We start from the raw sequence: 13,687 nt of genomic DNA, 5'->3' as shown, positions 1-13,687 counted from the left end.
TGTTTATCATTACAGCATTAGTTATCATTACAGCATTATTTATCATTAATATTGTTATCATTACAGCATTATTTATCATTACAGCATTATGTATCATTACAGCATTATTTATCATTACAGCATTAGTATTAGTTATGTATCATTACAGCATTAGTTATCATTACAGCATTATTTATCATTATCATTACAGCATTAGTTATATTGCATTATTTATCATTACAGCATTAGTTATCATTACAGCATTATTTATCATTACAGCATTAGTTATCATATGCATTATTTATCATTACAGCATTATTTATCATTACCGTAATATGTATCATTACAGCATTATTTATCATTACAGCATTATGTATCATTACAGCATTATGTATCATTACAGCATTAGTTATCATTACAGCATTATTTATCATTACAGCATTAGTTATCATTACAGCATTATTTATCATTACAGCATTAGTTATCATTACAGCATTATTTATCATTACCGTAATATGTATCATTACAGCATTAGTTATCATTACAGCATTATTTATCATTATCATTACAGCATTATTTATCATTATTGTATCATTACAGCATTATTTATCATTACCGTAATATGTATCATTACAGCATTATTTATCATTACAGCATTATGTATCATTACAGCATTATTTATCATTGCCGTAATATGTATCATTACAGCATTAGTTATCATTACAGCATTATTTATCATTACCGTAATATGTATCATTACAGCATTAGTTATCATTACAGCATTATTTATCATTACCGTAATATGTATCATTACAGCATTATTTATCATTACCGTAATATGTATCATTACAGCATTATTTATCATTACAGCATTATGTATCATTACAGCATTATTTATCATTACAGCATTAGTTATCATTACAGCATTATTTATCATTACAGCATTATTCATCATTGCCGTATTATTTATCAATACAGCATTATGTATCATCACAGTATTATATGCAGGAGCGGCCCGAATTGCGTTCCCCGGGACCTCCCTTCCAAGTGGACCGGGCTTTGATCGACAGGCCAGTCCGCTGTTTCTCGACTCGTCTAGCGCGAGCTACGAAACATCTGGCGTCACGAGACGCTCCAGAAAGTTCGGTCCCAGTCCGCCTTTATAAAGGGCCGTCTTCCTCCGAGGCACTACTGAAGCAGGACGTTTACTGGAGAGGTAGAGAGAGACACGATGTTACTATGGAATTGTAATGTGTTGTTTGCATAATTTTTTTGCCGTTCATTAGAACAAGCGTTTCGATAAAAGCCAGACAACAACTAACTAGCATTACTATTATTATTATTGTTTTAGTAGGTTAAACGTTAGTTGCCAACTAGTATATGTGGCTATTTATTTGAAACATAACATTGTAGCTTTTGTCGGCATTTTGTAGCTACTTTGGTAGCCAGTATTGGGCTTTTCTTTTCCCTGAGAGGGGGGATGGGTAAGGTTACTTGCTTTTAACCTAAACAGTCATTTATTTGGTGTATCTAATTCTCACGTCTCGGTTAGTTACTACAGATCCTGCCACGAAGATGGTTAAAGAGACCGGTTTCTATGACACTTTAGGTGTGAACCCTAAAGCCACACCAGACGAGATTAAAAAAGCATACCGAAAACTGGCCCTGAAATATCACCCGGACAAGAACCCGAATGAAGGAGAGAAGGTAAGTGAACTGTCTGCAGCAGGCCTGTAAGACAGACACGTCTATTTTAAACGGCGCACATGGCTTCTAGGACTGACAGGGACATGTGATGAAGGGAACTTTCTGGAAGGACCTCGGGGGGGAAAAGGCGCTGTGTGTGGTTACCAACCAGGTCTCAGACGATGTCATATGATTCTGTACGTATAACCCGAGAGACACACTCCATTTGGTATGATCATTTTAGGTACACTGTTACGGAATTCCAAAAAGTATAATATGTTACATATTTGCTCAATGTATGTTACAAATTCTGGCTAGGTGGCTAACATTAGCTAGGCCAGGGGTTAGGGTTCAATTTAAGAGTTGGGTTAGGGGAAGGGTCAGCCAACATGCTAAGTGGTTGCAAAGTAGCTTAAAAGTTACTAATTAGCTAAAGTTGTCAGTGATTCGAACTCGCAACTGTTGAGTTGTAACCATCTGCCTGTTGTAACCATCTGCCTGTTATAATAATAATAATATAATAATATATGCCATTTAGCAGACGCTTTTATAACCATCTGCCTGTTGTAACCATCTGCCTGTTATAACCATCTGCCTGATGTAACCATCTGCCTGTTGTAACCATCTGCCTGTTGTAGCCATCTGCCCTGCCTGTTGTAACCATCTGCCCTGCCTGTTGTAACCATCTGCCCTGCCTGTTGTAACCATCTGCCCTGCCTGTTGTAACCATCTGCCCTGCCTGTTGTAACCATCTGCCCTGCCTGTTGTAACCATCTGCCTGTTGTAACCATCTGCCCTGCCTGTTGTAACCATCTGCCCTGCCTGTTGTAACCATCTGCCCTGCCTGTTGTAACCATCTGCCTGTTGTCACCATCTGCCTGTTGTCACCATCTGCCTGTTGTCACCATCTGCCTGTTGTCACCATCTGCCCTGCCTGTTGTAACCATCTGCCTGTTGTGACCATCTTCCTTGCCTGTTGTCACCATCTGCCTGTTGTAACCATCTGCCTGTTGTAACCATCTGTAACCATCTGCCTTGCCTGTTGTAACCATCTGCCTGTTGTAACCATCTGCCTGTTGTAACCATACCAAACGTAACGTATACTACACGGAACAAAAATTAACGCAACATGTGAAGTGTTGTTCCTATGTTTCTGCTGAAATAAAAGATCAGAGAAATGTTCCATACGCACAAAAAGATTATTTCTCAAAAGTTTGTGCACAAATGTGTTTCCATCGCTGTTAGTGAACATTGCTCCTTTGCCAAGATAATCCGTCCCCTTTACAGGTGTGGCATATCAAGAAGCTAATTAAACAGCCTGATCATTACACAGGTAGATCTTGTGCTGGGGACAATAAAAGGCCATTCTAAAATGTGCAGTTTTGTCTCACAACTCAATGCCACAGATGTCTCAAGTTGATGGGGTGTGTAATTGGCATGCTTACTGCAGGAATGTCCACCAAATCTGTTGCCGTAAATTGCCTCCAACATTGTATTAGAATTTGGCAGTACGTTTGACAGGCCTCACAACCACAGACCACGTACGTGTAAGGCGTTGTGTTGGCGAGCGGTTTGCTGACGTCAACGTTATGAACAGAGTGCCCCAGGGTGGGATTATGGTATCTATGGGCAGGCATAAGCTGTGGACAACGAACACCATTGCATTTTATCGATGGCAATTTGAATACACAGAGATGCCGTGATGAGATCCTGAGCCCCATTCATCTGTAACCATCACCTCATGTTTCAGCTTGATAATGCACGGCCCCATGTCCCAAGGATCTGTATACTATTCCTGGAAGCTGAAAATGTCCCAGTTCTTCCATGGCCTGCATACTCACCAGACATGCCACCCATTGAGCATGTTTGGGATGCTCTGGATTGACGTGTACAACAGCGTGTTCCAGTTCCCGCCAATATCCAGCAACTTCACACAGCCATTGAAGAGGAGTTGGACAACTTTCCACAGGCCACAATCAACAGCCTGATCAACTCTATGGGAAGGAGATGTGTCTCACTGCATGAGGCAAATGGTGGTCACACCAGATACTGACTGGTTTTCTGATCCACATCCCTACCTAGGTATCTGTGACCAACAGATGCAAATCTGTAATCTCAGTCAAATCCAATTGTATTTTTCAAGTGCCAAATACAACCGGTGTAGACCTTACAGTGAAATGCTGACTTACAAGCCCTTAACCAACAACACTTATTTTTCTTAACTGCATTAAGTAAAAAATGGATAGAGCAGCAGTAAAATAACAGTAGTGAGGCTCCACCCGGCACAGCCAGAAGAGGACTGCCCACCCCACATAGCCTGGTTCCTCTCTAGGCTTATTCCTAGGTTTTGGCCTTACTAGGGAGTTTTTTCCTAGCCACCGTGCTTCTACACCTGCATTGCTTGCTGTTTGGGGTTTTAGGCTGGGTTTCTGTACAGCACTTTGAGATATCAGCTGATGTACGAAGGGCTATATAAACACATTTGATTTAAAATTTGATTTGATATAGAGGGGGAACCTGTAGAGTCAATGTGCGGGAGCAAAGGGTAGTTGAGGTAATATCACTAAGCTAAATACCCTGGTACTAAACACCTCCCTCTGCAACTGGATCCTGGACTTCCTGACAGGCTGCTCCCAGGTGGTATGGGTAGGCAGCAACACGTCTGCCACGCTGATCCTTAACACTGGGGCCCCGCACGGGTGTGTACTTAGTTCCCTCCTGTACTCCCTGTTCACCCACGACTGCGTGGCCAAACACAACTCCAACACCATCATTAAGTTTGCTGAAGGCCTGATCACCGACAACGATGAGACCGCCAATAAGGAGGACGTCAGAGAACTGGCAGTGTGAACAACAACCTCTCCCTCAATGTGAGCAAGACTAAGGAGCTGATCGTGGACTACAGGAAAAAGGCGGGTCGAACAGGCCCCCATTAACATCGACAGGGCTGTAGTGGAGCGGGTTGAGAGTTTCAAGTTCCTTGGTGTCACCAATGAACTATCATGGTCCAAACACACCCAGACAGTCGTGAAGAGGGCACAACGTAACATTTTTCCCCTTAGAAGACTGTAAAGATTTGTCATGGGTCCCCAGATCCTCAAAAGGTTCTACAGCTGCACCATCAAGAGCATCTTGACTGGTTGCATCACCGCCTGGTATGGCAACTGCTCGGCATCTGACCGCAAGGCGCTTCACCCCTACCTACCTCACTTCGCCCCTACCTACATGTACAAATGACCTCAACTAACCTGTACCCCCGCAGACCAACTTGGTTCCCCCTGTATCTAGCTTCTATGTTGTATGTTATTTTACTTTAGTTTATTTGGTAAATATTTTCTTAACCCTTCTTGAGCTGCACTGATGGTTAAGAGATTGTAAGTAAGCATTTCACTGGAATATTCAGCGCATGTGACTCAGTTTGATTTGATATACATGTAGCTAGAGTAATTAAAGTGACTATGCATAAATAATAACCAGAGTAGCAGCAGTGTAAAAAAGGGGGTGGGGGATAACGCAAATAGTCTGGGTAACCATTTATTTGATTAGCTGTTCAGGAGTCTTATGGCTTGAGGGTAGAAGCCTTTTGGACCTAGACTTGGCGCTCCGGTATTGCTTGACATGCGGTAGCAGAGAGACCAGTCTATGACTAGGTTGGTTGGAGTCTTTGACAGTTTTTAGGGCCTTCCTCTGACACCGCCTGGTATGGATGTCGAAATCCATAGATTAGGGCCTAATGAATTTATTTAAATTAACTGATTTCCTTGTATGAACTGTAACTCAGTAAAATCTTTGCAATTGTTGCATTTTGTGTTTGTTCCGGGGACACTCAAATTATACTGAACAAACGTTTACTATGTTACGTCTAGTTTGAGACCAGGGTGGGATTGCAGCACCACCACCCCTAACTGTAGCCTTAGCTCTGCTCTAGGCTGATTTTAAATGTACTGGGGGAACACTGAAAATAACACGCAGCTGCTCTTCAGTTGTTCTCTCACTGTAAAATTAGCCTGAAGCCTAAGATGAGTGGAGTTTCATAAGGATTTATTTCTTCGGAGAAGCAAGGATTAATTATTTAACACTGACTAGCTGTTTTGATATGGCAGTTAAACTGAAAAATAAGGACGGTCCACACTAATATTGAAAGGAAAATCTATTCCAGCTTCACTATTGCAGTAAAAGACACACATTTTTAAATTTAGCTACAATTGTTATGGGAGTTGGCTATTACGGTGTTATAAGCATCAACAACCGTTGGCATGATATTGACATAACTCTCTCTCCCCTCCAGTTCAAGCTGATATCTCAGGCCTATGAGGTTCTGTCAGAGCCCAAGAAGAGGGACCTCTACGACCAGGGTGGAGAGCAGGCTATCAAGGATGGGGGCATGGGGGGAGGAGGTTCCCCTATGGACATATTCAACATGTTCTTTGGAGGCGGAGGCAGAATGCCTCAGAGGGATAGGAGAGGTAATACTAATGTAACAAATGTACGGTCTCATATTGGGGAGGTTTCCATGACACAGATGAGGCTTAAACTAGTCCAGGACTAGAAAGCAATGGAGAATGACCATCGAAAGAGATTTTTAGTTCAGGATTAGGCTGATCTGTGTCCAGGAAGCCGCCCCATTATCTGTTATTTTGTATTACCGAAATATGATTGTGTAGTGATGATTGTGTGTTTGGTCCAGGTAAGAACGTGGTCCATCAGCTCACTGTGACTCTGGAGGAGATGTACAATGGAACCAAGAGGAAATTGGCCCTGCAGAAAAACGTGATCTGTGGAAAATGTGAAGGTATGTTGAGATCCAATATCGATTGCAAAGCTCCCCATTTATCAGATCTGACCCCATAAACACAGATCTATCAGAGTACTGATCTTTCTATTGAAATCATAATGACTAAGAGAGTGGGGACACCTGATCCTAGGTCAGCATATTTACTCTGAGACGCATTGTGAATACAGGAACTCGTGTCTTCTGAGTTCCACCAGGTCTTGAAGTCCGTGTTACTCTTAACTCTGGTTGTCTTTACTGCAGGGTACGGTGGTAAGAAGGGCGCCTTGCAGACGTGTGGTTCGTGTAAAGGCAGAGGAGTGGAGATCAAGGTGCAGCAGATCGGGCCAGGAATGATACAGCAGATCCAGACCATGTGTGCGGAGTGCCAGGGAGAGGGCGAACGCTTCAACTCTAAAGACCGATGCAAGACCTGCAACGGACACAAAGTAGAACGCAAGAAGAAGATTCTAGAGGTTCACATTGACAAAGGTTTGTTTGAGGTCCTCTTTCCTTGTTGGGATGTTTAAAATAAGTCATTTACTGTATAATACTAAGAAGATATAAAACCCCCAAAGAGGAAAATTGATTTCCCCAAATTCCCTAGAGCTTGAATATCAGAAGTTTCTACTTGCTGTACATAATAGCAAGGGCGCCCTCTAGTGTCTAAAACTCCCGTCAGCTGTAGGCAGCCATCATGATAGAAAGGAACAGATGCCAGTGAACTAACCAAGACACATTTAATGTGTCCTGTAGGTAGGAACTAACCAAGACACATTTACTGTGTATCCTGTAGGTATGAACTAACCAAGACACATTTACTGTGTATCCTGTAGGTATGAACTAACCAAGACACATTTACTGTGTCCTGTAGGTATGAACTAACCAAGACACATTTACTGTGTCCTGTAGGTATGAACTAACCAAGACACATTTACTGTGTCCTGTAGGTATGAAGGGGGGTCAGAAGATACCATTCCACGGAGAGGGCGACCAGGAGCCTGGTCTGGAGCCAGGTGACGTGGTGATCGTGCTGGACCAGCAGGACCACCCAGTGTACCAGAGGCAGGAGGACGACCTGCACATGAAGATGAACATCAAACTGGTTGAGGCCCTCTGTGGCTTCAAGAAGACCATCCGTACGCTAGATGACAGGGTGCTCATCATCACCTCTTCACCAGGTAATGCATTAGTGTGGCTGTTATAAGGATTCACTCCCCCTTGGATTTAAATGTACGTTTTGTACCGGTACAAGCCTTATTCTAAAATGGATTAAATCATTTTTTCCCGTCATCAATACTACTTAATGACAAAGCAAAAACCGGTTTTTAGAAATAAAGAAAATTGTATTCAGACCCTTTCAATAAATATTCAGACTCAAAATTGAGCTCAGGTGCATCCTGTTTCCATTGATCATCCTTGAGATGTTTCTACAACTGGATTGGAGTCCACCTGTGGTGAATTCAATTGATTGCACATGATTTGGAAACCTCTATCATATAGACACGCAAGATGTAGAATTGTCGGAAGTTACTTTGTAATGCAAAAAAATATGCGATAATGCAAGTTGCGTGATCGTGTGATCTTTCTGTTTCCAGGTAAAGTAGTGAAGGCCAACGATGTGAGGTGTGTCCATAATGAAGGCATGCCCATCCACAAAGACCCTTACGACAGAGGGCAGCTCATCATTCAATTCCAGGTTAGTATTATATTACCATTGGAGAGAGAGACGGGGCAGGTTGAACCGTTTAAGGTTAGAGACGAGCCGTTTTGGTTAAAAACAAAACTGACTCCGGTTGGACTACTCCAAACAAACAAACTTTGTGGGTCCATCAGCCCTTTTTAAATACCTCGCACACCCTACAGTAATCTGTGGCTCCTGAGAGAACCTTCATAAATCGGCAAAATGTTTTATTTTTTTAATTTAACTAGGCAAGTCAGTTAAGAGCACATTCTTATTTACAATGACTGTCTACCAAAAGGCCTCCTGCAGGGACGGGGGTTGGGATTATACATTTAGGGCAAAGCACACATCATGACAAGAGCGACAACACTACATAAAGCGAGACCTAAGACAACACAGCATGGTAGCAGCACAAAACATGGTACATACATTATTGGGCACAGAACAGCACAAAGAGCAAGACGGTAGAGACGACAATACATCATGCAGAGCAGCCACATTAACACAAAGAGCAAGACGGTAGAGACGACAATACATCATGCAGAGCAGCCACATTAACACAAAGGGCAAGACGGTAGAGACGACAATACATCATGCAGAGCAGCCACATTAACACAAAGGGCAAGACGGTAGAGACGACAATACATCATGCAGAGCAGCCACATTAACACAAAGTGCAAGACGGTAGAGACGACAATACATCATGCAGAGCAGCCACATTAACCTGTCTGGGAATGGCGGAACCCCTCGCCAACAGCCAGTGAAATCGCAGGGCGCCAAATTCAAACAGAAATCTCATAATTCAAATTTATCAAACATACAAGTATTTGACACCATTTTAAAGATAAACTTCTCGTTAATCCAACCACAGTGTCCGATTTCTAAAAGGCTTTTCGGCGAAAACACAACATATCATTATGTTAGGTCAGTAACAAGTCACAGAAAGCATACAGCCATTTTCCAACCAAAGAGAAGTAACAGAAAGCATACAGCCATTTTCCAACCAAAGAGAAGTCACAGAAAGCATACAGCCATTTTCCAACCAAAGAGAGGAGTCACAAAAAGCATTCAGCCATTTTCCAACCAAAGAGAAGAGTCACAGAAAGCATACAGCCATTTTCCAACCAAAGAGAAGTCACAGAAAGCATACAGCCATTTTCCAACCAAAGAGAAGAGTCACAGAAAGCATACAGCCATTTTCCAACCAAAGAGAGGAGTCACAGAAAGCATACAGCCATTTTCCAACCAAAGAGAAGAGTCACAGAAAGCATACAGCCATTTTCCAACCAAAGAGAAGAGTCACAAAAAGCAGAAATGGAGATAAAAATCATCATCAATGTTGATGAAAATAGAAGTGTTATACATGGAATTAGAGATATACTTCTCCTTAATGCAACCGCTGTGTCATATTTTTTTTTAACTTTACGGAAAAAGCAAACCATGCAATAATCTGAGTACGGCGCTCCGACAACAAAAAAAGCCATGCAGATACTGACTCCCCAACATGGCGGGTAAGTCAGAAATGGCAATATAAATATTCACATGTCTCTTCACAGGGGCGGGCCACTGATTGAGCCCTAACCTTATGAAGACCCAAATCTCTCATTTAGAATCTAACATTACATTTCATCTCTTCACCAATAATTTCACATTTAAACAGTTTAAATTGAACAACAATTCCATGTGAATCGGATAACTCTGATGTGTAGACTTTCCACTGTAGAGTTCATGTAATCTTATCATTGATGAGAATGTCTCAGATGACAACCGAACTGACATCATATTCATTAAGTACCACCGCATATGTTCAATTGGTCGGATTACCAGAATATAGTTAATTTCCCCCCACCTTCTGATGTTCCCAGAATCTCTGTTAACCAAGGGGGCAGTAGGGTAGAGAGGGGAAAAGGCGGGGGCAGGTATTTCATAAACCTACCCCCAGGCCAACGTCATGACACCTACCAATTCTTGACTTCGGCGATGTCATTTACAAAATAGCCTCCAACACTCTACTCAGCAAATTGGAGGCAGTCTATCACAGTGTCATCCATTTTATCACCAAAGCCCCATATACTATCCACCACTGCGACCTGTATGCTCTCGTTGGCTGGCCTTCGTTTCATTTTCGTCGCCAAACCCACTGGCTCCAGGTCATCGTTAAGTCTTTGCTAGGTAAAGCCCTGCCTTATTTCAGCTCACTGGTCGCCATAGCAACACCCACCCGTAGCACGCGCTCCAGCAGGTATATTTCACTGGTCATCCTAAAAGCCAATTCCTGCTTTGGCTGCCTTTCCTTCCAGTTCTCTGCTGCCAATGACTGGAACGAACTGCAAAAATCACTTAACTGGAGACTCAGATCTCCCTCACTAACTTTAAGCATCAGCTGTCAGAGCAGCTCACAGATCAGGAGAAAGAAACCTCACCCAAATGCCCCGTTGGAAAATATAAATGGACTGTTTTAAAAATGATATTTGGCATACCCCCGACGGCATTGGGAAAATCTGTTGTAGAGCATTTAACACAAAAAAAACCATGAACCTATTTGACACTTATGTAGAGTCCTGTAAAACTTGGTCTATAAAGACTATCGCATGACGCTCGACTTGATTTAAAGTCCGACCCCTTTGATAATTTATAACACATACATAAAGGCTTAGTGATGTAAACACACAAATGTATTATCACTAACAGCTAAAAAACATGATTTGAAGACATGTTTGAAATGAAGTTTCATAAAGTCCAGCAATGTAATTACATTGAACATTAGACATGGCTGTGAATAGTGTAGATTGTCCATGAGCTAATGGACACATTATTCTTGCCTCTCTTCCTGGCGCTGCATGTTGGTTCCAACCTTAAAAGTAACAACAAAGAAAGTTAGCTGGTTTGTGAGGAAATGCCTTTGTCAAACCATCTGGATAAGGTCTGTGCTGCACCAAAAAATCTTGTTTCTGAGAGTCCTTTAGGTGCCTTTTGGCAAACTCCAAGCAGGCTGTAATGTGCCTTTATCAATGCTGCAGAGCCTCTATCAATGGCTTCCAATGCTGCAGAGCCTCTTTCAATGCTGCAGAGCCTGTATCAATGGCTTTTAGTGCTGCAGATCCTCTATCAATGCTGCAGAGCCTGTATCAATGGCTTTTAGTGCTGCAGATCCCCTATCAATGCTGCAGAGCCTGTATCAATGGCTTTTAGTGCTGCAGATCCTCTATCAATGCTGCAGAGCCTCTTTCAATGCTGCAGAGCCTGTATCAATGGCTTTTAGTGCTGCAGATCCTCTATCAATGCTGCAGAGCCTGTATCAATGGCTTTCAGTGCTGCAGAGCCTCTACCAAGGCTGCAGAGCCTCTATCAATGGCTTTCAGTGCTGCAGAGCCTGTATCAATGGCTTTCAGTGCTGCAGAGCCTGTATCAATGGCTTTCAGTGCTGCAGAGCCTCTACCAAGGCTGCAGAGCCTCTATCAATGGCTTTCAGTGCTGCAGAGCCTCTACCAAGGCTGCAGAGCCTCTATCAATGGCTTTCAGTGCTGCAGAGCCTGTATCAATGGCTTTCAGTGCTGCAGAGCCTGTATCAATGGCTTTCAGTGCTGCAGAGCCTCTATCAATGGCTTTCAGTGCTGCAGAGCCTCTATCAATGGCTTTCAGTGCTGCAGAGCCTGTATCAATGGCTTTCAGTGCTGCAGAGCCTGTATCAATGGCTTTCAGTGCTGCAGAGCCTATATCAATGGCTTTCAGTGCTGCAGAGCCTCTATCAATGGCTTTCAGTGCTGCAGAGCCTCTATCAATGGCTTTCAGTGCTGCAGAGCCTGTATCAATGGCTTTCAGTGCTGCAGAGCCTGTATCAATGGCTTTCAATGCTGCAGAGCCTGTATCAATGGCTTTCAGTGGTGCAGTGCCTGTATCAGGTTATCTGAAATGCCACCTTATTTCCCTAGATAAGTAGAGCACTATATAGGGATAGGGTGCATGGGCCCTAACCAACATCTCCAATCTCGTCTCATTGATTAGACTCCAGGTTAGCCGACTACAATTAGCTTTTGGATAAGTCATTAGCCTCTGGGTTCACATACTTTTTCCAACCTACACTGTGATTGTTTAAATGATGAAGTCAATATAGACAAGACAAATACAATAAATGTTGTTATTAGTTTAAGCAGATGGTGTTTGTCTATTGTTGTGACCTAGATGAAGATCAGATCAAATTCTAAGACCAATTTATCCAGAAATCCCGGTATTTCCAAAGGGTTCACATACTTTTTTCTTGCCACTGTATATAGGGAATAGACCCTATCAGACCCATAACCCATTTCTCTATGTTCCTCCCCACCAGGTGGAGTTCCCAGATAAACACTGGCTGCCAGAGCACCTCCTCCCCCAGCTGGAGGCCCTCCTCCCCCCCAGAGACGAGCAGCTGATCTCAGACGACATGGAGGAGGTAGACCTGAAGGAGATGGATCGCAGCTACTCTCAACAGCAGAGCGGCAGCAGTGGAGGAGGGAAGCCAAGCTTTGAGGATATTGACGATGATGAGGGGGGGGGCCATGGCGTGCAGTGTCAGCAGCAGTAGAATATAGAAACTCACGCTGCACTGAATGTTTAGTTTGTTCAAGTAATCGGTTTTAGAATCTATGTATACAAATCACGTCAAACTCAGTTCCTGAAGGACGGCGTTTGACAAAAGCCTTATTCATTAGAGTTCAAAGTCCACTGTTATCAAGCGCTGCGCTGAAATGCCTACTTTCACAGCAATGTCATGTTTTAGGCAGTACATCCGAGCCATATCCTCAGCTGTTTTCCTCCAGATACTATTCAACACGTCTGTTGTTTATCTTTATACTGAGGGTCAGGTGAGGAGTATGTATGAGGCAGGGGAAATAACTCTTTCCCTAACCTCAACATAAGTTAGTTACAAAGCTTGTCAAAAGATGTTGTCCCTGACATGACCACTAGATGGAGCTGTAGACCTACTCCATCTTGCCACAATGGTAGAGTGATGGTCTGTTTACATTTCTATCTAACATAACACCTGCACTGTTTTTCTCCATGTGTAGTGTAAGTTGTGTGTATTGTTTTATTTCATATGGATCTGTTCATGAGAGATATACTAGGAGGTACAGAAAACAGACTTGTTGCATTTCAATTACTGACTTAGGTCCATAACTCACCAGAGGAACCTGTATGCTTTCTATGAAGGTAATGTTACTGTCTCACCACAGGCGTTTCACCCACTCTTGAAATGGATTGAATCTTTCACAAATAAAACCTCTCAAGAATGCCTTCTCTTTTTTTTAAACACAAAGTTTATTCAATGTAATCTGGTTCACTTTATACGATTCATAGCTGCAGTTGTCAAATATCAGCGTATACATTATTATAAGGCCGATATCAGTTAATAAAACATTTATATAATCTTGAAGATTCATCTTGGATAAAAGTGGTAGACTTTTGAAAGTTGGACACCTGATGCAGCAAGAGTAAGGCTTTTATTCTGAAAAGTAGACTGATGGCAGAAGGCTTTTATTCTGAAAAGTAGACTGATGGCAGAAGGCTTTTATTCTGAAAAGTAGACT

General features: G+C 42.5%; 1 protein-coding gene across 1 annotated transcript; it reads left to right on the top strand.

Moving 5' to 3' along the window:
• The first annotated feature begins 1,034 nt into the window (after positions 1 to 1,034).
• dnaja (DnaJ heat shock protein family (Hsp40) member A) lies at positions 1,035 to 13,392 on the top strand. Its single transcript, XM_046352114.1, has 8 exons — positions 1,035 to 1,195; positions 1,532 to 1,686; positions 5,954 to 6,131; positions 6,353 to 6,457; positions 6,701 to 6,928; positions 7,387 to 7,617; positions 8,035 to 8,135; positions 12,448 to 13,392. Exons 2-8 carry the CDS (start codon positions 1,555 to 1,557, stop codon positions 12,682 to 12,684), a joined length of 1,212 nt encoding a protein of 403 aa, XP_046208070.1. The 5' UTR covers positions 1,035 to 1,195; positions 1,532 to 1,554; the 3' UTR covers positions 12,685 to 13,392.
• The last annotated feature ends 295 nt before the right edge of the window (positions 13,393 to 13,687 follow it).

The sequence above is a fragment of the Oncorhynchus gorbuscha genome, linkage group LG06 (assembly GCF_021184085.1).
Source record: "Oncorhynchus gorbuscha isolate QuinsamMale2020 ecotype Even-year linkage group LG06, OgorEven_v1.0, whole genome shotgun sequence".
Lineage (NCBI taxonomy): Eukaryota > Metazoa > Chordata > Actinopteri > Salmoniformes > Salmonidae > Oncorhynchus > Oncorhynchus gorbuscha.
Note: the sequence above shows the minus strand (reverse complement) of the source record. Positions and strands in the feature narration are given on the sequence as shown.